Here is a 20470-nt window from a genome sequence, read left to right as displayed (position 1 = left end):
GTATAAGTTTTTGTGGATTTGGCCAAGTTTCTTCATATTCCTTTTTAATTTTTTAAAAATTAACATTCAGGGTCTTAACTTTCATTGTGGCATATTTCATTTTTTTGTTCATCTTCCTGTTGCTGTCTTCTTACCAGTCTTCCCGTCTGGTGCCCTTTCATCCCCAGTATCTGTCCTCTCCCTTTCATGTCCTCAGATTCTGCTCTTCCCATCCCCATCTTCAGCCCTCTGCTGTCCCTCTCCTGCTTCTCTTTCTAGTTTCTTGATTTGAAGTAGACTGTAAACGTTTCTGACCTGAGCTTTTAAAGAGAGCATCACTGATCCAATTGGTGAGGTGCTTCTGCTATGTCTGGGTCCTTCAGTTTGGACTGAGAGCTGGCATTTTATCCTGTCCTCCTTTGGCTTCCGTGTGCATGAAAACGTTTACTTGTGAGGTTCCTCAAAAGGAACAAGTGGGGTGCTGTCTCATATCACAATAGACTATTACTGTTAATGTGGCTAATTCTTCAGTGTCTAAGAAAAGCAGACTCCACAGTTGCAGAGTGTTGCAGAAAGTTCAGGTGGCATGCGTTTGCAGTTCCACAGCACAAGAAAGGAAGGAAAATAAACCTAGATCAGTAAATGTCCTATTGCTGGACTCTAAGTAGATCATAGGTAATTAGTATATTTTCTATATATAGGTAGAATTTAAAAAATAACAATTATCTTTTGGGAAAGGGAAGTGATAAATTATCTAAATTTATTTGTAAACCATAATAATTATTCAAACTTTAATTAGTTGTAGTCAAAGGTTGTTCTTTTCTTGATTTGAAACTTTCCTTAGAATCAAATATAGGTATAATTATAAGTCAACTGTTTGCATAATGACTGAACGTGAATTAGCAAATTAGGTTTATTTTGTTCTTTTATTGTGAGAAACGGGGTTAGAAAATAATTTATAAAGGAGGTCTCTAGCTAGTTTCAAGGTTTTAAGGTCAAGATATTTGAAGTTAGAGCTAAATGGTTGGCAAAGCTCAATATCCTGACAGTGGGCTTTGGTGTCTTTGACTGTGGCTAACTACTGTCATGGTAAATATCTACAGAGATAAGACTCTCGGCTCATCTGAGGCTCATGCTGCCAAGAGACAGTTAATACAGTTATTGCTTTGATCTAGGCTCAATGAATCAACCAACTTGCTTGAGATTGCATGACTACTATAGTAGGACAGTTCTATACATATCCATGTCTTTCAGCTCTTCACCCATGGGCACTATAGTATGCTGCCTCTCAGATTCAAAATTAGATGACCACATTTTGATTTTCATTGATGTTGTTTAGAGAATATGTCACTAGCCTGAGGTTAGAAAATATATATTTTTTTGGATACACACTAGAAAGAGTTGTATATTGGTGTCATGGTTGAGGTTTTTATTGCTATGATAAACACCATGACCAAATGCAATTTAGGTGGGAAAGGATTTGCTTCATCTTACAATGTCTAGGTCACACTTTAGGAACCTGGAGGCAGGAACTTATGCAGAGGCCATAGAGGGGTGCTGCTCTGTGGTTTGTTCAGCCTTCTTTTTATTGCCCCCAGGACCACCAGCCAAGGACCACCTATAGGGAGCTCTGCCCTCCTACATCAGTCATCAGTCAAGAAGATGAAGTATAAGGTTTAGCCATGGGCCCGATGGATGGGAGTATTTTCTTAATTGAGGTCCCCTCTTCTAAACTGCCTCTAGCTGTGTGAAGTTGACAAACACCTAGCCAGCACAATTCTTTAGATTTGCACTCAGCTGTTCATCCATCAACAACAAAAATAGACAAAATTACCAAAATCAGTCAAAGATGGTCTTTTTTTTTTTCATTCAACAAAGACTGCAAACAGCAGTCCAGGGCTGGATTGCTACTTCCTGAAGTATTCTTTCCGCTCCCTCCTTGGAAAAGCCTTTCATTGACAGAATTGCTACTGCACAGATGGATGCACAGTAAGTTTCCATCAGAGAAGAGGGAAATTTCAACAGCCATCCCAGCAGACCGGCCCATTATAATCAGAAAAGTAATGGCTTTCTCCTAGCCCCATCCTCTAGCTGTTCCTGCATTAGTGGTCAAATTAGTGTGACTCTCAGCCTAGCTGTGAAGGCTCCTGGAAAATGAAGTTTTGCTCTGCTGTTGTCATGAGGCTGGAGTGCATTGTTAGAGAAGGGAGGAAGAGGAAACATGTTGGGTGCGTGTTCAGCAGTAATGGCCACCAATCCGGAAGACCACGAGCCTACTCATTAGTCCCAATGGGCGAAATACTGAAGTGATATTGGTGTCTCTTAAATGAGTAACCAGTATTTCTTGATGATTAAAGAGGAGAATTCTGGGGAGAAGTCCATGGTAATTCACAGCCACCTTTATGAAATCTACTCAAATTTTGTGTCTATTAATTAGCACAGAGACTGAGAGCGATACAGAAAGGGCTGTTTTGAAGAAAAGGAGAATAAATTTGGCTTTGGCCGTATTGAATGTAACTGAAAACCGTAAGTGGGAGATAGCCTATTAGTGTGGACAAGTATGAGTTGAAAGTTTGGGATATTGGTCAGGATATAAGATAAAAAGCCATTAGTCATTATGTGATCATTACTACATAAATAATGAACATCCGTGGAACAATATAACGAAAAGAAAAGAGGATTTCGATGGAAAATTTTGGCAAATTATTAAATAAGGATAAGAAAAATGAAGCCAGAAAAAAAATTATTGGGAAGGAATAGTCAAGGAAGTGTGGGAGAAACCACAGGGGGCCTTGTCTGAGCAGCCCTTCCAAGAGCCTGTCAGGGAAAGAAGAAAATGAGGAAAGCTAAGAAGTCACTGACTTGCAGCAGATAGCACATTGCCTGTAGAGTAGTTTGCGCAAGTGTTGCAATAGAATGGGCTGGATTGTTATTGCTTCTGAAGAACAGAATGGTAACTCACTTTACTAATGCAAACCATGGGCTCTGCAGCTACCTGAGCTCTCTAAGCCTGGGCTTTTGTTTTAGAAACTGGCATAGGCCCTACATCTTGAAATTTTGGAAAATTAATGGAAATGAATCAAAGATATTTTGCAACCATCATCTGACTGTCAGTAGAATACAGAGTTCTCACAAGGCCAGGTTTTAGGAAAGCCAAAATTGCCTACTGGTTCTACGTCTTCCTTTACAAATCCTCTAGGAAAAATACTTTACTCAATTGTTTTTCTTCAGACCAAGCGATTGCAGCTGGGTTCTCGAATCGGTACTGGCATACATGCTACCCTTTTGACCCTGGTTTTCACTTCATGCTGCTACTGCTGTTTGTGCTCCAAAGATTTCCTGGGATTAGTATATTACAGATATTTTGTTGACCTTTACTTGTCTCCCGGGACTCTTGGTGAATCCTGCAAGCAGTGCCCATATTTCTAAACCCCATCCCCCCTGGTGTGCCCAGCTCTGTCTACAGCGACTGCAGAATGAATTGAATCAACCACACATTTTTCTGTTTTGTTTGTTTGTTTGTTTGTTTTGTTTCATTTCATTTAGTTTTTGAGGCACAAGGATTTGGGTCCAGAGCTTCACACATGTGAGTTTTCTACCTTATGTCCATGGTGGAAACTTTCAAACCACAATTATAAACAATGTCTTTCTATTACAATTGTTGCCTCCGGAAAGCTGGTTGGTTACGATCTGCCAGAACACTGCTTCCTACACAGTCCGTGGGACTTTGACAGATCAGGGAACTGCATACTGGTACAGCAGCATCTTCTGCCCTGGTTTGATGCTTCATGGTGAAGAGAAGACTCTCACTCACTGTCAGCATCAATGTTAGTTATTATCTTCATCTACATTTATTATTTATTGATTTTCTTTTTTTTTTACTAGGCAAGAAAATCTAGATTACAGGGCAACAAAAGGAATAAGTTTTCCTTCAGGGTATGACAATCTAGGAAGGCAGATAGTTGGAAAGGTGAGGGAAATGGGGAGAAATGATAGCAGACCAAACAGAGAGACATGAAATCAAATGATAAAACCACAACAAAGACTTCGTTTTAGTCATTTAGGGTCACTCAGAGTAATGTTTGATTCTCTGTGAACACTGAGAGATTTCATTTCTATTTAGTGTGCAATGGAATGTTGAAATTCGTCATTGTAAGAGCTTTAAGTACTTCACAGGAGAAAAAAGCTGGCTCACGTGAGAGATTAACTATTATTATGTAGTTCTGAAGGGACAACAGATACTCTTTCTGAATTATGATATAATATAAAGGCATCATGGCAAACATGATCCCAACCCCTACTCCCACCATTCACTAATTGTAGTAGAGCCTTTGTCCCTGTTCTCTGCCCTGCACCCAAGCTGACCAGAAGTCTTGACCAGGCATTCCCCTCCCTCACTTCCAAATGTTGTTAGTCCTAATTGTTTGCCTAACCTTTAGGGCTATGTAGTGCAAATAATGAAAACCCAGAGACAGATATTGGGGTTCAAGATGAAAGAACAGAGAAGCAAAGCAGCCAACCACTAGAGAGCTCTTACCTCTATGAAATCTTCAGACTGAAAAGAGAGTGAGTTTCTATCTTATCCCTTCTATTCCTCTCTAGTACTGGGATTAAAGGTGTGCCCCACCACCACTGGCCTCTATGACTGACTAGTGTAGCTAGCTTTGCACTCTGATCTTCAGACAAGCTTTATTTATTGAAACACAAATATAATATCACTATAGGTCTACTCATTATTTTTTCTTCATGTCTTAGTTACTTTTCTCTTTTTATGATAATGCACCATTGTAACCAGAGACAGCAGATTCAAGTAGTCCGGCCTCCCAGATCCAAGTAATTACACAGAAACTGTATTAATTACAACACTGCTTAGCCTTTTAGCTCAGTCTTCTTGTTAACTAACCCTTACATCTTAAATTAACCCATTTCTATTAATCTGTATATCGGCATGAGGCTGTGGCTTACTGATAAGAGTCCAGTATCTCTCTCCTTTGGCAGCTACATGGAGTCTCTCTGACTCTGCCTACTCTCTTTATATATCTCTTTCTGCCTGGCTATATTCTGCCCTGATATAGGCCAAAACAGCTTCTTTATTAACCAATGATAATAAAACATTTTCATAGCATACAGAGGAGAATCCCGCATCATACCATAATCAAGGCAATTTATTGAAGAAAGACTTTAGTTACAGTTCAGAGTGTGAGTCTATGATCATAACAGCGGGAACCAGGCAACAGGCAGGCAGGCATGGTACTTGAGTAGTAACTGAGGGCTTACAGCTTGACCCACAAGCATGAAGCAGAGAACGCTAACTAGTAATGGCCTGGACTTTTGAAACCTCAAGGCCATGCCCCAACAAGCCTACACCCCCTAACCCTTTCTAAACAGTTCCACCAAGTAGGGACCAAGTATTCAAACATACTGGCCGTGTCAGTCATTCTCATTCCAACCACCACACACCCTAAATGTGATTTAGCAATTCTTCCAAATACTACTTGATTGATACATAAACTTACTTTGTTGTTAATAATGATGATATTGTTTTCTGCCTGGCAATTGTAATAATTCCATAGACTTGCATTTTGTGCTACAGATTACAGGGTTTAGTAAGACTTGTTAAATTGAAGCCAACCAGTTCATGTACGAAAATTGAAGTAGTCAAAGTTGATGCAACACTATGGGGGGTGGGGGGCAGCAATAATAGTCTGGGGAACTGCCCAAGCCTTCAGATGAGGACAAGAGTGTGGAACTTTTATTTTAAAAATTCAATTTTTATCAACTATTTCCTAATATTTTAATGATTTCTGGCTTTTCAATAGAGCTTTGCAGATACACTGTTACTTTCCACTAATTTTAGACACATGGGAAGAACATTAGCTTTTCCAGGCAACTGAGGTCCCACTAATTTTAGATACATAGGAACAACATTAGCTTTTCCAGGCCACTTAGGAACTCCTGAGAGTCTGGAACATCCTGAAGAATGATAATTTCCTGTAAGTTTCTGTAGTTTGTGCTCTGCTTGATATTAGCATATGAAATATCAAAATATTGCCGGGAAAACCTTACCCAAGAGTTTAGTGATCTCCAAGCAGGGTAGTTTTCAGCTAAGATTATGAACCTTATGATTTTGCTCCACTAAATAGAATAATGAACATTCCTTGTTAGTCTGACAGCTGTGTCCTGATATATTTGATATATAATGCAAAGACAACAGCAACTATTTTCTGGGTAAACGTATTATTCATATTCATAGCTCATTTTCTGGGCATAATAATAATTGAACTGATTTTGTATCACTGTTAAAGTTTATAATTTTTCTTATCCTCTGAATAAAAATACATTAAACATTTTTAACATAAATTATAGTATCAGGTCATAATTTTATGGGAGAGATTGAATTATATATATGATTATGTTTTATTCTAACTATATTTAGACTACATCTTTTTTATGTTGAATAACTTTTTATTTTTCATTGTTTTATTCTTGGTAGCTTCATACATGTATACAATGAATTTCAGCCATTATCAACCTCTATTGCCTTCTCTAATACAGAATGAACATTAGCCATTTTCTTCTTCCAACACTCCATTTCCAACTGAAATCCTTCTTTCCAGTCCCCTCCCCACTTACTCCCATGTTCTTCCTTTCGTGGACAGTGCAGGCATGAGTGTCACCAGAATGTTATTCACTGGAGTATGAGCAACTTGTCAGGGTTGCTGTACTGCAGAGAATTCCACCGTCCTTTCAGCGGCCATTAACTGCAAGAGTCCCCATGAATGAGTGGGGCCTCATGGGGTTCACTCAGCATGCCTGACGAGATAGACTTTGAAGTTCTTAGTGTTGTATAGGTCTGGTGCAACTTTATGAATGAATGAAGTGGAATATCATGTCCAGGAGACATCTTTCTGGCGCACATCTTCCTTTCCTCTGTCTCTTATATTTCCATCCCATCTTTCATAAGCCTTTAAGAGGTGGTATAAATAAATAACCCTCTTAGGGTTTAGGCTTCACTGACACTTATTCTAAGCACCTTTACCAGTTAGGAGTCTCTGCATTAACATCTGCCCATTGCGAGGCTGAGAGAAGCCCAGATCTCTAGATAGAAATGAGTGTTTGGAAGGCTTCTTGACAATATCTTCATTTAGCAAAAAGAGTAGGTTCCCAGCCAGGGCCCACGATTTCCACAGCCAACCAGCTCTTGCCTAGACCTGTGGTGCCAGGCATGCCTTCCCTCTTGTATAGTGACCTCAAATCCAGTCAGAAGACAATAGGTTGAGTTCGTCACTGTCCTTCCATGGTAGCATCAGAGGTCATATCTTGTTCAGTAGATGGTTATCGTAGTTCATAGGAATCATAGCTAGGAAAGACTGCTGATGACTTCTATCCCTGCTTTCTGTACTGTGAAATGCATGCACATACTTGCACACAGATACACACACACATACACACACACACACACACACACACACACACAAATAATGTAATTTTAAATGATTTTCTTGTTCCGACTTTTTAAGTTTTTCATTCTGTTTATACGTGTCTCTTTATGGTTGTATACACGGACATCCCTGTGTCTTCAACATGCTTAGTTGCTTAGAAGTCAGCAGAATGGTACAGTCTTGAGTAATATACCAATTCTACCTTCAAGCTACAACTTTTAGCTATTTGCTGTTCTTGATACAAGCGATATCATTTAATTCTTTCTCTTTTAATTGCCCTATGCCTTAGGCACTGCTCTTCACTGTCAGCCATTTTCTAGGAGACTGCTGAGTGTTCTTTGTAATTTTGTTAGGCAGTCTTTCTTTGAAGCCCAAGCTGGCCTTGAATTTTCAGCAGTCACCTGCTTTATCTGCTAAGAGAAACACAAATCGAGGAAAGTATTTCCCAGGCCTTCAGCAGTTTGCGTTCAAATGTAAAGTTTAGAAACAAAGTCTCATTTGCGTTTAAACTGTTATAATGTTTAAATACTGCACTAGCCACGGGCACTGCTCTGTTAATCCGTGCTGCAAGCCTGACAGAAAGGCACTGTTTTAACACTGATAACCGAGACACTCATAAAAGCACTTGGTCCAAGAGCATAAACACACTAATTGATACGGCTGGACTTCAGTCTCACTAAGAAACCTGGCGCTTAATGACTGTTATTGTCTCTGCTTCCTGCTACAATTAGAGCTTTTTGTTTTTCATTTGAATTCAGATCTAATGGTCTCCTGAGCAAAGGCAAGTAAGAAATATAATGCTAGACTGCTTTTCTAATTATGATATAATTACACACACAGAATAAATGGTAGCAGCTAGCCTCTCTTTATTTATAAATTATAGAAATGAGAAAAATAAAGATTCCCCCCAGGTACAGTTCAATATCTTTGAACAATTAAAACATTTTTTGTAATTGAAATTTTAAAAAAATACATGAATAAAATTGAAGATTTGCATATATGTCTCAACTTCAGGTCAATTTACCTTAAATTTAGTGGAAAATATAAATATAATCTATTACAGTTGTTCACACATATATTATTTAGATGTACAGGTAGATGCATAACAGAAAATCTTGAATGTACCTACTGAAATAATACAGTAATAATAGTAAGTTAAGTAAATTGGTACTTTTAAATAGATTTATTTAAAAAAGAATATTACGAGCTAAATTTGTACCAAATAAGTGAACTAAAAATAAACAATGTTATTCTAGCTAATAAACAGTATCATTCTCTTTGTATAAACATTTCCTGGGTAAAAGGGGCAGCAGTGTTTTGAATAATGTAATTGGGGTTTTTTTTGATAATTAAAGTTGAAAAATAAGGTGAACCAAAAAAATCGGTTGCTAACTCATTTAATTACGAATTTCTAGATAAATAAATTTGATTATTAATGTTTTATAGCATCTTAGAAACAGTCCCTTTATTTGAAGAGTCGGTTTTTAATAAAAACTGTGAGATCCAGAAGAAACAGAGCAAGTCATTTGGTTATAAGTGTTTAAGCTATAGCCACTTGCCATTCAAGTGGTATTGGCCAAAATGTTTGTATCTGTGAAATATTTATGCTGAGCCACTATTTATGACCTTTTTACATATTTTTCAAAAACTTTGTAAAACTCGCCTGTACCTATGTTTAGAATGTTCTCCAGAACTAGACTAACAATGATTCTTAAAAATAAGACTAGCAGGTGCTCTCCTATGCAGCACCATGGACAGCAGCAGCCGCGCTGGGTGGATTTCAGAGGAAGACTCCAGCTGGTGATAACACAGTCAGAATATGTCACTAATTTACCTGATACGAGGTGCAATATAACAGAACACATATTGTTCTAATTTTCAAAACAATCGTGCAAGGAGGATATGATTATTCTTGTCATTTAATGATAAGAATATTAAAGATTAAGGAATCTGCCCAATTCTGCTCAGCTAGCGAGTCTCCTTTGCGCCAAGATTCCAGGCGCCAAGGTCCACATCTTTTCTTTTTTTTCTCTTTCTTTCTTCTTTTCTTCCTTTAAATTTCAGCTTGAGGACTCTTGGCAACTGATCTTTTGCTGTAATAAAATTAAATTGTATCCATTAGTTTTAACATTAAATGTATTTTATGAGAATAGGTCATTAACATGAAATATTTATGTTGGTTTTCAATTTACCAGAATATTTGAGCTCCTTAGAATCCCCTGAACCCTGACTTTGCTACTTAACTATCTAATTATTTCCATTCCAGGAAGATTGAGCTGTTGGTAAATAATAACAACCTTTTCTAATATTTCTAGGGTTCGTCCAAATTCCTACAACTGCTCAGAAATTAAACTTCTCTTTTCTCTTGGCTTTTCTAAAATCGCTAGTTTTCATTAATTAGATTTTGTGTTATCTCCAGGTTTTCAGTGAAGCGCAGTGGATTAAAGATAAAGTTGATTTGGTCTTTATAGCTACAGAGACAACTTGACCAGATCTTTTTTCTTTCAAATTTTAATCAGAAATTTAAGAGTCGCGCTCCCTACTGTTAAGCAAAATGTTTATTTCCCAGATTTTAGCTAAATGTTCTTCCCTGAGGCCATTGCTGTTCTGAAACTTTTAATGGCCCTCATTGGGTGTGGTGGAAATGCTGCAATTACTTTGCTAAAAACAAAGGTTTCATATAAATTTAATTCTTGTTTTAGGACAATTACCGTTCACTTTTGTTTTAAATGCAACTGAGTGGGGTATTGCAGTGCCTTCGTGGACAATTAAGAGCTGAAATAGGAGCAAGCTAACAATTGCCTTGTGTGGTAATACTGACAGCTTGTGCGTGTTTGTCAATCTGTGTCAACAGTATCGATCAGGATGGGATCCACATAGAGGGGCAGATACTGTTTCCACTAAATCCTCCGACAGTGATGTAAGTGATGTATCTGCGGTATCCAGGACTAGTAGTGCTTCTCGTTTCAGCAGCACAAGCTACATGTCCGTCCAATCAGAGCGGCCGAGAGGAGACAGAAGAATCAGGTAAGGGCACTTGGGTGTAACTGCTCATGTGTATCAGAGGGTCCTCTTTCTTTGGATAAATATAGAATATTGGTATAATCTGTAAAAGCTATAGGATATTCTGTATGTGTTATTTTTTTATCTTGGTCAGTTTTTATGGAACTGATGACAGTTCTTTTATACTAAATTGCTTGAATTATCTCTATGCGTGTAACTTAAAAATTAGACTGCAATTGTTAGATCATTATTAAATTAAAATAAAGGTTAACTGAAGGTGTGAATTTAACATTATGATGATTATGGAAAACAATTTTTTCTGGGGTGTTTTTTATGGTTGAATGTATTTTATTGATTTAAAAGAACTATTACTTTTTAATAAGAGGCTTTCCTACCCCCTTGAAAATATCAAAATACATGGAAGCCTTCTTCACTGCCTCAAGAAAATTTAGTATATCTTTCCGTTCTTTCTTGTCTTGTTGCTTCGTGGATATTGGAGCTCTCTCTGCTGGAGAGACTGCAGACCCAACCTGATTCCCATGGTTTTTGTAACTTAGGATGCAATTTTAGAGCTAGCCTGCTTAGCCATTGCTTACTATCTTTGATATGCAGTGAGAAAATGCACTCAACATTTAAACGATTTACGTTTCACCTAAGTTTTTAGTGTCTTCATTGTCTCTGTTTCATTTCACTTGCATTTGTTTTTCTTGACTTTTCTTTTTTCTCTTTGTGTTTCTTTGCATGCCTTCCACTTGTGTTTCATTGAAAGGACAAAGGGAGTAGAAGAGGGTGGGAAAGGAGGGGCTAAGCAAGAAGAGACAGTTCAGGAAGAGCCAGCGGTAAAGGAGGAAATAATTGATGGAGCTGGGAGAGGGAAGGAGAGTACAGAGACAGGCAGTGAGGAGAGAAGCAGAGAACCAGGAGATGAGGGGAAAGCCCGAGATGCTCCGGATCCAGGGGCAGGAGGACACCGGAGTAAAGAGCCCTTGCAAAGGAACCTCTCCCAGGACGACGCCAGGTAAAGCAACTCGGTTGTGTAGGGGCTGCCCGTTAGTAACAGTGCTTCTTTCCTTTTCGTTCACGTTCAAAGTTATCTCATCTTTTGCTGTGCCTGTGTGTGTGTTAGCTTCTACCACAACTGACGGCTACATTGGAATTACCGTCAGGCTGGTTTGCAAAAGTCTTTGATTTATATCTTCTAGATCTGAGAGTCTGATTGATTCCATTTACCAACAAGTTTAAGTTTGATTTTAATTTGTGTTCTTAGCGTGAATTCACAGTTTGTTTTCCTAGCTTTCTTTTAAAGATGAGTGAAAGTAGACCTTGCAAAGCCTTTTTACCAAGAGTGGAGACTGTTTGGGGAAAAGAAGGCAATACCCTTAAAATAAGATTCTAAAGGGCCTAAATTCTGACATAATTTACGAAAGGTAATTGCTGAGTTGAAAAAAAAACTTTAAAGATTGGAAAAAGCTTATTAAGTCTCTGTGTCCCTTGGGATTTACTGGTTTCCTGGGTAGCGCAGTGCGGTTTGAGGCCTGAGAACAGTTATCCAGCAGGGGCAGTGTTCTCCATCTTCTGGCATTTGTTTTTCTTGCTGGTTTTGTTGTTTGAAACAGCACGTCACTCTTAGCCCAAGGTGGACCTGAACTTGCTATGATTAGCCCAAGCTAGTATCAAACCCATAATCCTCCTGCCTCAGCCTCTTAAATGCTCAGATTCCAGGCATGCACCACACCACCTGGTCCATGATTCTCTGAAAGAAATGGTAGCTCCCAGGTCGAGCTGGAGGACAGGTGCGTTAGATCTGCTCCTCTCCCTGTGGACTTAGTTGGAGAGGCTGGGAGAGCAGGAAGGCGGCCTGGGGAGAAATTGCAGGAAGGCATAAGAGCAATTGCTACCCCATAAGGGAAGCCGCTGAGGTCCTGGCGTACGGAAGCCGCTGAGGTCCTGGCGTACGGAAGCCTCTGAGGTCCTGGCGTGTGCCGTGCACCGCGGAGTCAGCAGAGTGCAGGCAGGCTTCGTCTCAAGACGAAGTGTTTGCTTTAATTACATCTATTTGGAAGGGAAAAGTGCAGGAAATGTCATTTTTAAGCGCAATCGAGCTTTTTAGCAGAATTTGATTTTTATATGGCACAAATTTTACTTGTGAAGCAAAACCTGTTTATATGTCAAATTTAAATTAATATATCAAAACCCCATTTCTTATTGTGCTTTTCTCAAAATGAAGAGAGGATGGTTGGCATAGGCGTTTTCCCACTTAGTATACCATTCATTGTGTATATTTCCTTTCTTCTTTAAGATGTATCTGTACTCTGTCAGGTCTTCATAGCATGCAGTAAACAGAAAAACATCTTTAGTAAAGCGCATTGTGTGATTTGATGGTAAGCCAGTAATTACGAGTCTGTTTTGTTACATATCTAACTTGATAGTTACATTGAGTTGTCATATAGTTGAAACAACCATTTTCTGATTTGTGGAAATTATGATCATGTCACAGCTAATTCATAGAGGACACTTTCTGAAAGAGTCTGTTTCTTCCAAGAGCATAGCAAAGAGTGAGTCTCGTGTGTTGTCTCTGCACTATACAGAGAAGACAGGAGCCCTGAGGCTTGCTCAGAGCCAGAGCTTCTTACTGGTAAACCTGGCATGGTGGGCAAAGCTCAGAAGTGCATGACATAAGTGCCCACCTTTTCTTGGTTTTTCGAGACAAGGTTTCTCTGTAACAGCCCTAGCTGTTGTAGCTCTTGTAGACCAGGCTAGCCTCAAGCTCACTGAGATCCGCCTGCCTCTGACTTCCGAGTGCTGGGATGAAAGGCGTGAAGCGCTCCACTTTTAAATGCTGCTATCACCGTTTCTTCAGGACAAGAAGACCCCTTTATTTTCTGAGGGCAAGGGAGATGAGTATATGCTAATGAGATAATTACCTTGTACTCAGCTTACTGCGGGTGCCGAGTACAAGGTGCTTGTGGACCTGTAAATTTTAAGGGCCAGGTTGATGTCTCTAGGAAACTTATATTTCTTAAGATAACAAGAAGTAACTACTACAATTTCTCATAAAAAATGTTGCTGTTACCTGTTCATTAGGACAACTTAAATTCTTAAATTTCCTTTTATTTTTTAGGATCAACCTAACTATCTTTATTCTGAGGAAAAATATGTATGGTTATTACTAACAACTTTGTGTTTTGATACTTGATATTACAATCATGGATTGTTTAAAACTAAATGTAACTTAAATTCTTATACAACATTTTCGGAAACTGTTTTATTTTACCGTAAACCAGGGATGTTTCATATCTTTTATTTTGAATTCAGGTTTTACAAAGAAAAAGAATTGTCACTAATGAGTATTTATCCTAATTCTAGTCCTTACCATAATGACTTTAATAAACAAATGCTGTTATGATTGCTATTATCTTTGCAGCGATTAGACCTTGTAGTAGGATACATATTTCAGTGTAAGACTGTAGTGTTCATTTGCAGTGAGTCACATTAAAGTAAATTTGCTAAATGTTAAAGAAGAAAATGGATAGCAAAAATAAATTTTAAATGGTTCCTTAAATGTTAGGTTTTTATATTTTGATTGATAAACGATAGCATTCATGATTGTTTATATTTACACAAATGTATGTAGATCTGGCAAAAAGTTTTCCCATTACCTTAGTGATTGCACATGGTATATGTAGAAGGTACAAATATATTATATTCATTTTCTGATAATGTTACATAATATGGGAAGAGAAATAATTAGGACTAGATAAGATATTGAGAGATGAAGAGAAACTATTTAGTCAACCAGTATTTGTTTAGAAAATGTCTCATGTACTGAACTGATAACTGAGACAGAATGAAATTCCACATTTCTACACTGGAGGATAAAATGGTTTCTTACTTAAAAACAAAACAAAAAACCTCGTTAATATACCTGTCAGAAAGCCCAGGGCTACGGGAAAAGGGATGGAAGTTGAAAATCAAACAAGAAGAATGGTTTTTCCCATCACCGTATTGATGGCTTTGTGTCCAAACTAAACCGTATCCATTCTTCCATGTCCTATTCTGGGGACGTGAAACAAAGATTAAAAATTAAGAAACTTGCCAGGTGGTGGTGATGCACGCCTTTAATCCCAACACTTGGGAGACACAGGCAAGTGGATCTCTGTGAATTCGAGGCCAGCCTATTCTACAGAGCAAGTTCCAGGACAGCCAGGGCTACCCACAAAGAAATCCTGTCTCAAAAAATAAAAACTAATGAACCCAAAAGACAAATATTTTCAAAAGGTTTAGTAATTCTATATTTATAAATGCTGCACAAAAACACTTTTCCTTTTTAATGAAGATTGCTCTTCTAATAGGAATTTCTTGGTAGAAAACATTAGTTCTAGGTTCAAGTTTTCGTGATTAGTTGTTTTTATCAGAGAGATTTACACCATTGAATTATGGAGGCAGGAGAGCAGTGGATATTTGAGTATTTATACACAGGTATTGCTGATGAGATGCTAGTTTTACATTGCAGTCTACGTCATTGGTAGAACTTGAAGGCAGACTTTACCACTGTAATGGAGAAGCAGAGCAAGCGCCTGAAATCCTGGCACCTGCAATGCCAGTCTTTGCTGCAGAGCCTGGCCCTTTTCAGACGAAAAGGGGGAGGGAAGAAAAGGGCGGGAGAGAGGACCAGAGCAAGATTTCATGTGAAGATAACTGTGATTGGGGCGCTAAAATCGTGCGTTCTCAGCTTCATCCTGTGCTGTGTAGCTGCCTTGCCCTCCTCGGCATGTGTATCTTGTCAGTGGTGCCCTCTTTCCCAAGGTTTGAATGCACACTGTACACCGCAGCAGGAACGTGGGCATCATTCCATTCTGATGATGTGATCAGGAACTCAAGGGGTAGCTGGTTCCGTGGTTAGCCAAGAGCGCCAAGAGCAGCGAATGTGTTTCTATCGATTGGAAGGTGACATCAGAATGTATGCACCATTGTTTAGTGCTTGACTTATCAAGTTCATTTTTCGTTTGTTTTCTGGAAGTATTTTTCCATGCTGCCTCATCTCAGAGGACACCGTGGACTGTCCCCTTCTATGTAGTTGTTCTCTTTATTTTTTCCTTTCTCCATGAAAGTACAGCTTGCCTATAATAATATGAGGATCTTATTCTAACGCGATCTTCTGCTCATGTATAACCCTTAACTGAAAAAGAAATAGAACTACTTGGGCACCACCCCTACAGTTGTGATTCCGTATATTTAGAGTAGGGCTCGGGAGTGTGTGTACTGAAAAAGGATACCGCAGGTGACGGAGACGCTGTGTTTTCTAACTAATCCTGACATGAGCGTCTGAAAATAAAGCAAATGGAGCTTTGATAGACGTTGGGATCAGTCACTGTCAAAGTTATTGCCACAGTTATTTTTAAAGATATTACAATTTTTTTAAAATATTATTGTTGTATGTGTGCTGGCACATGTCAGCGGAAACCTGTGGAGTTCTCTCCCATGCATCCCAGGGACTGAACTCAAGGTGCTGGGCTTACACAGGAAGCACCTGAGGCTGAGCCAGCTCCCTGCATGGAGCATTTCTGCTGTTTTTATGATTACGTTTTGCAGTTCACAAACATGAGATGTTGTTTTATTTATTTTTTCTTTACTTTCTTGCAATATATTTTTATTTTTAGTGTAATCATCATATGCTTTTTAAAAAATCACTCTGCACATTTTGTTTTTGCTGCTGTATAAGTCATTGCTAGGATGTGTAAGTACAAATGATTTTTGTTTACTGATTTTGTATACTACAGTTTTCTGTGACTCTGTATAAGAGTCATCTGTGATTAAAGATAATTTCGCATCCTCTTTGATAATCTGAAAGTGTTGATTTCTTTCCTGTGGTAATTGATCTGACTAGACATCCATTATACTCTTGAACAGAAGTGTCTTGAAGAAGTCCTTAAGGCAACCATTTAAAATTACCTTTGCATTAGCTATGAAAGATTTCTCAAGATGCTGCCTTAATGATACTTAACCATGTTAGAAAATTTTTGTGATCATCTTTCTTTAAGAAGTCATATATCTGCCTTTCAGATGTGAGGACAAAATGGCCCATGTATTTTCCTGTTTCCCTGATCTATCACAGATATGAGTTAACATCCAAAAAATACTAATTCCATTCAATGTTGTGAAGCATGTTATTCAACTATATCACTGGGAAGTTTTCTCTTTGCTTCATTTTTGTATATTAGACTATATAACTTAATGTCCTGATTTTTCTTACAACACATATACATACTGAAATAATCTCTATAATCATGCAATTGTGAATTGCATGACTTTTGTTAAAACTGCATAGAATTAAATAGGCTACTATTTTTTATTTTATTGATTTTTATTTAATAGGCTACTAAATTTAGTTATCCACTTCATATTTTATCAGGTATGTGTGTGTGTGTGTGTGTGGGATTTGAGGTGAAAGAGAACTCAGAGTGACGGCTAATGTCTCAAGGATTTATTTACGGTGTTGGTTTACTGAAGCAGGTAGTATTGATGATTGCACAACCCTGCTAATATTAAAAAATATTATAATATGTTAGTTTTTAAATGCTGGAAGAAGAAATGTTTTCAATAAGTATTGTATGTAGATATTAAAAATTCAAGCATTTATTTTATCAAGCATATTTTCCTCAGTCCCAACATGCCTTCAAAGATTGCTTTCTCAAATTTTCATTCATACCTTTCTTTGCTCACTCCTGAACATATATTTCTTTTCTCATGGTGCAAAGAAGTCAAGCTTTATTTCCAGGAGCAGGTGACAGTTCCTTCCCTTCCATAGCCCGTTCTCATCCTTTGCTCATCGATCTACCCGCTGGCCTCAATCTCTACACTCTCTATATTAACATTTTTCAGCAAAACAACTAAGATCATAAAATTTTAAAAATTAAGTATAAGAAGTGTCACTAACCCATCACACTCTTTTCTGTGCATGACAAAGCTGAAAGTGCTTGTCCCAGATTTTGGGGAGTCGGTCTCCAGTGCGGACACAGAGGAGTGAGAACTCAGGCTGACCCTGGTCTGAGGAGTCTGTGCCTCTGAGAGCAGCACTAAGAAGGCTCAGTGAGTGGAGGAGAGCAGCAGCTGGAGGAGGAGTTAGAGGAGGAGCTGAGTTGGGTGCACTGGCTCAGTGGGAGATAGAAAGGTGTGCTAATAGAAACTAAGTAGGTATTAAAGTGTGCTGTTACTACCCAATAACGTCCATTTCTCCAGGCGGTGAGATTGTATCTTTTGACATGTAAATCCAATGTTTCTCCCACTTCTCAATAGGATGCCTTTAAATGGTATAGCCTGAGGCTAGAAACAAACAGGCTCTCACTACTTAACCCTGGCTTGCTGTCTCTACTTTTCAAGTGCTGGGATTAAAGGCGTGCACCACCATGCCCAGGCAAAGGACTAAGTAGATTTCATAGGAAAGTTTCTCAGAAAAGTCATGATTTATTAATAGCTTCTAACTAAACATTAAAAGGTTATTCATTTAGCTTATTTATTACTTTATTATTTCGTACATATCTATAATATTCTTTGATTAAAGTCTCCCCTGTCTTCATTTCCTCTCATCCTTTTCCTCCTCCCACAAGATTCCTTCTTCTCCAAGGCCCTCCCCTGCTTGTGTGTGTGTGTGTGTGTGTGTGTGTGTGTGTGTCTGTCTGTCTGTCTGTCATGTGATCTGTTGTATTTCTTAAGGATTGGCTGCATGAGCATGGGTCAGGAGTGACTTACTTGAGTAGGGTCAGATGCCAGTGCCTACACCATGAGAAATATGCAACCTTTAACTTCCTAAGAGTTCTTGGGAGGAATGGGACATCCTTCCCTCCCATGGCGGAGTGCTGACGGGCCTGTGCTGTGCAGATAAAATGACGGAACAGCCCAGGAGCATGTTTGAGAAGCTCTTCTAGTGTTGGTGCAGTCTGAGCATGAGACCAAAAATGGATACTTATTAAATGTTCTTCATCTTTTTGCATAAATTTATGGGTTCCTCTATATGAGATGTCTTATTTTTTCATATGATTATGTAAAAGTACCTAGCTAAAATCAGTCAGTAGGTTAGTATAGAGGGTATTAATTCTTAGAAACATAAAGTTCATTCTCTTAAATCAGCATTGTTCAAGTATATTCTCAGAAAAGCTGATCCCATGAATATAGATAGTTGTGTGTGTGTGTGTGTGTGCATGTGCTGTCAGTAGTAAAAATGCATGTGCATTTTGAGATGTTCTATAATGAGACAATTTGAATTAGTGTTCCTAATCTTCAGATGTAACTATTTTATGTAATACTTTTGAAATTTATTTCTGCAGGTGTGCTTAAAACTTAATGGTATATTGTAATTTTATATTTAGCTTGTATTTTTAATGTGAGAAAATATGTTATTCTTATTGTGTTTAAATGTAGGATTGTGGCATAAAATTTAGGACTATCAAAAGTAGTCTTTAAAACTTAAAATAACCATGAAGGATGATATAGGTTAGCAGATGGGCGGAACTGTGGAAGGAGTCAAAACCTCAGATAACAGTCCACACATACATCCACAGGGAAGCTTATCCAAATAACGGAAAATAAGATTTATTCCTCAAATAATGACACCAATAGAAGAACTTTATAAAAATAGTTTACATAATTCAATAAATCTTGTGAACACTGAACATTTTTGCTGACTTTTCACATATTTGAAAAAGTAATTCATTTTGCTGTTCGGAAAATAACTTCAAATAAAACAACCCATAGCACACAAATATGAAATAGACAAATTACCTACTTTCTTTATTTTCCATACTTATATCAACTTATTGGCTGGGGACCATTAGTTAATGAGATCAAAATTTATCACTCTCAAATTCCACTTAGGCTGTGTGTGTGTGTGTGTGTACAAAGCTGCATCTAATGCATGCTTAGCAGAATCTCTCCCAAGTGCTATCTGTACAAACTGCACTGTTCCGTTGCTGCTGTTACCTGTGTCTTTGTTGTTTCTCACTTTCAGGATCCTTCAGAGTTCACGCTTACATGAGTCCATGATTCCTACATAAAGTATTTTAATGTTATTAAACTTTGTCCACCATTTATTGGAATATACTGTCTTGGTGAAAAGATTTTACTCTGTGCACTACATGGCAAGAACAAATAAAATCTTATTTTGAACCATAAAATAATCAGGTTTTTTTTTCAGTTTAATGATGAATGAGAACTCTAGAGACTATCTTTATGCTTTTGTTAAGATGATATATAGCTGTCCCATTATCCAGTTGTGTTTGCAAAGGCTTGACTTTGTAGAGAATAACGTTGTTCCGTCACTGGCGAAAACTTTATTTCATAAACCATGCACATAAATATATGACATATGGATATCTTTGCATTTAAGGCATGGTATTCTGTTTGTTAGTAGTTCCATACACCTTGATATGTCATTGGACTTACACAGTTAGGTTAGAGAGGGGTGGAGTAAGCAGCCGCCTTAACGTTTTAGATGAAGATTCTTGAGAATCTGGATTCTGTTCACTGTGATGGGAAAATGTACAGTTTAAGTTCCGTCTGTGCAGGGGCCACCGCCCGTGTTCCACTGGTGTCCTGTGGGGACCAATGGTGCTGCAGAGGTGGTGGGCTTTCAGCCTTCTGGAAGGAGCATGGTTTTCTCTGCCTTCATGGAGCTCCTTCGTGAGTGTTGGTTAAACATGGGTGAATAAATGAACTCCTTGCCCATACACCTAAAAGATGGGGTGTTGGCATTAATATACCCAGACCTATGCAAAGGTGAATCTAAAAGTAAAGGCTTTAGTGAGGAGCTAAATTAAACTCACTGCCCTTTTCCCCAATCATTTAACAGCTGTGATATTTTATAGTGCTCTAAAATCAGGTTCATAAGCAAGCCACGAGGAGAGATTTTTCAAAACAAATTCTCTGAGTGTGAAAAGCAGGAACTCCTTGTAGTACTGTAGAGCTGACCATCCTCTCTTCCCTCCTATGAAGCTGACATTCCAGTCTCTGCAATACTGTGGAGAGCTGACCCTCATGTAAACCTGACCGTC

General features: G+C 38.3%; 1 protein-coding gene across 40 annotated transcripts in view; it reads left to right on the top strand.

Annotated features, from left to right (window-relative positions):
• Positions 1-20470, top strand: part of Rims2 (regulating synaptic membrane exocytosis 2) — a 386828-nt gene that overhangs the window by 279237 nt on the left and 87121 nt on the right. For 25 of the 40 annotated variants that reach the window (XM_041637522.1, XM_041637525.1, XM_041637533.1 and 22 more), the window contains one exon: positions 10276-10448. The exons of the other annotated variants lie outside the window; for them this stretch is intronic. In XM_041637522.1, coding sequence (XP_041493456.1) covers positions 10276-10448 — 173 coding nt within the window. The remainder of the gene's footprint in view (positions 1-10275; positions 10449-20470) is intronic. 40 annotated transcript variants of the gene reach the window in all.

The sequence above is a fragment of the Microtus oregoni genome, unplaced genomic scaffold (assembly GCF_018167655.1).
Source record: "Microtus oregoni isolate MIOR12 unplaced genomic scaffold, Mior012 000053F_ref0000044, whole genome shotgun sequence".
Classification (NCBI taxonomy): domain Eukaryota; kingdom Metazoa; phylum Chordata; class Mammalia; order Rodentia; family Cricetidae; genus Microtus; species Microtus oregoni.
This window is presented reverse-complemented; position numbering and strand designations above follow the sequence as displayed.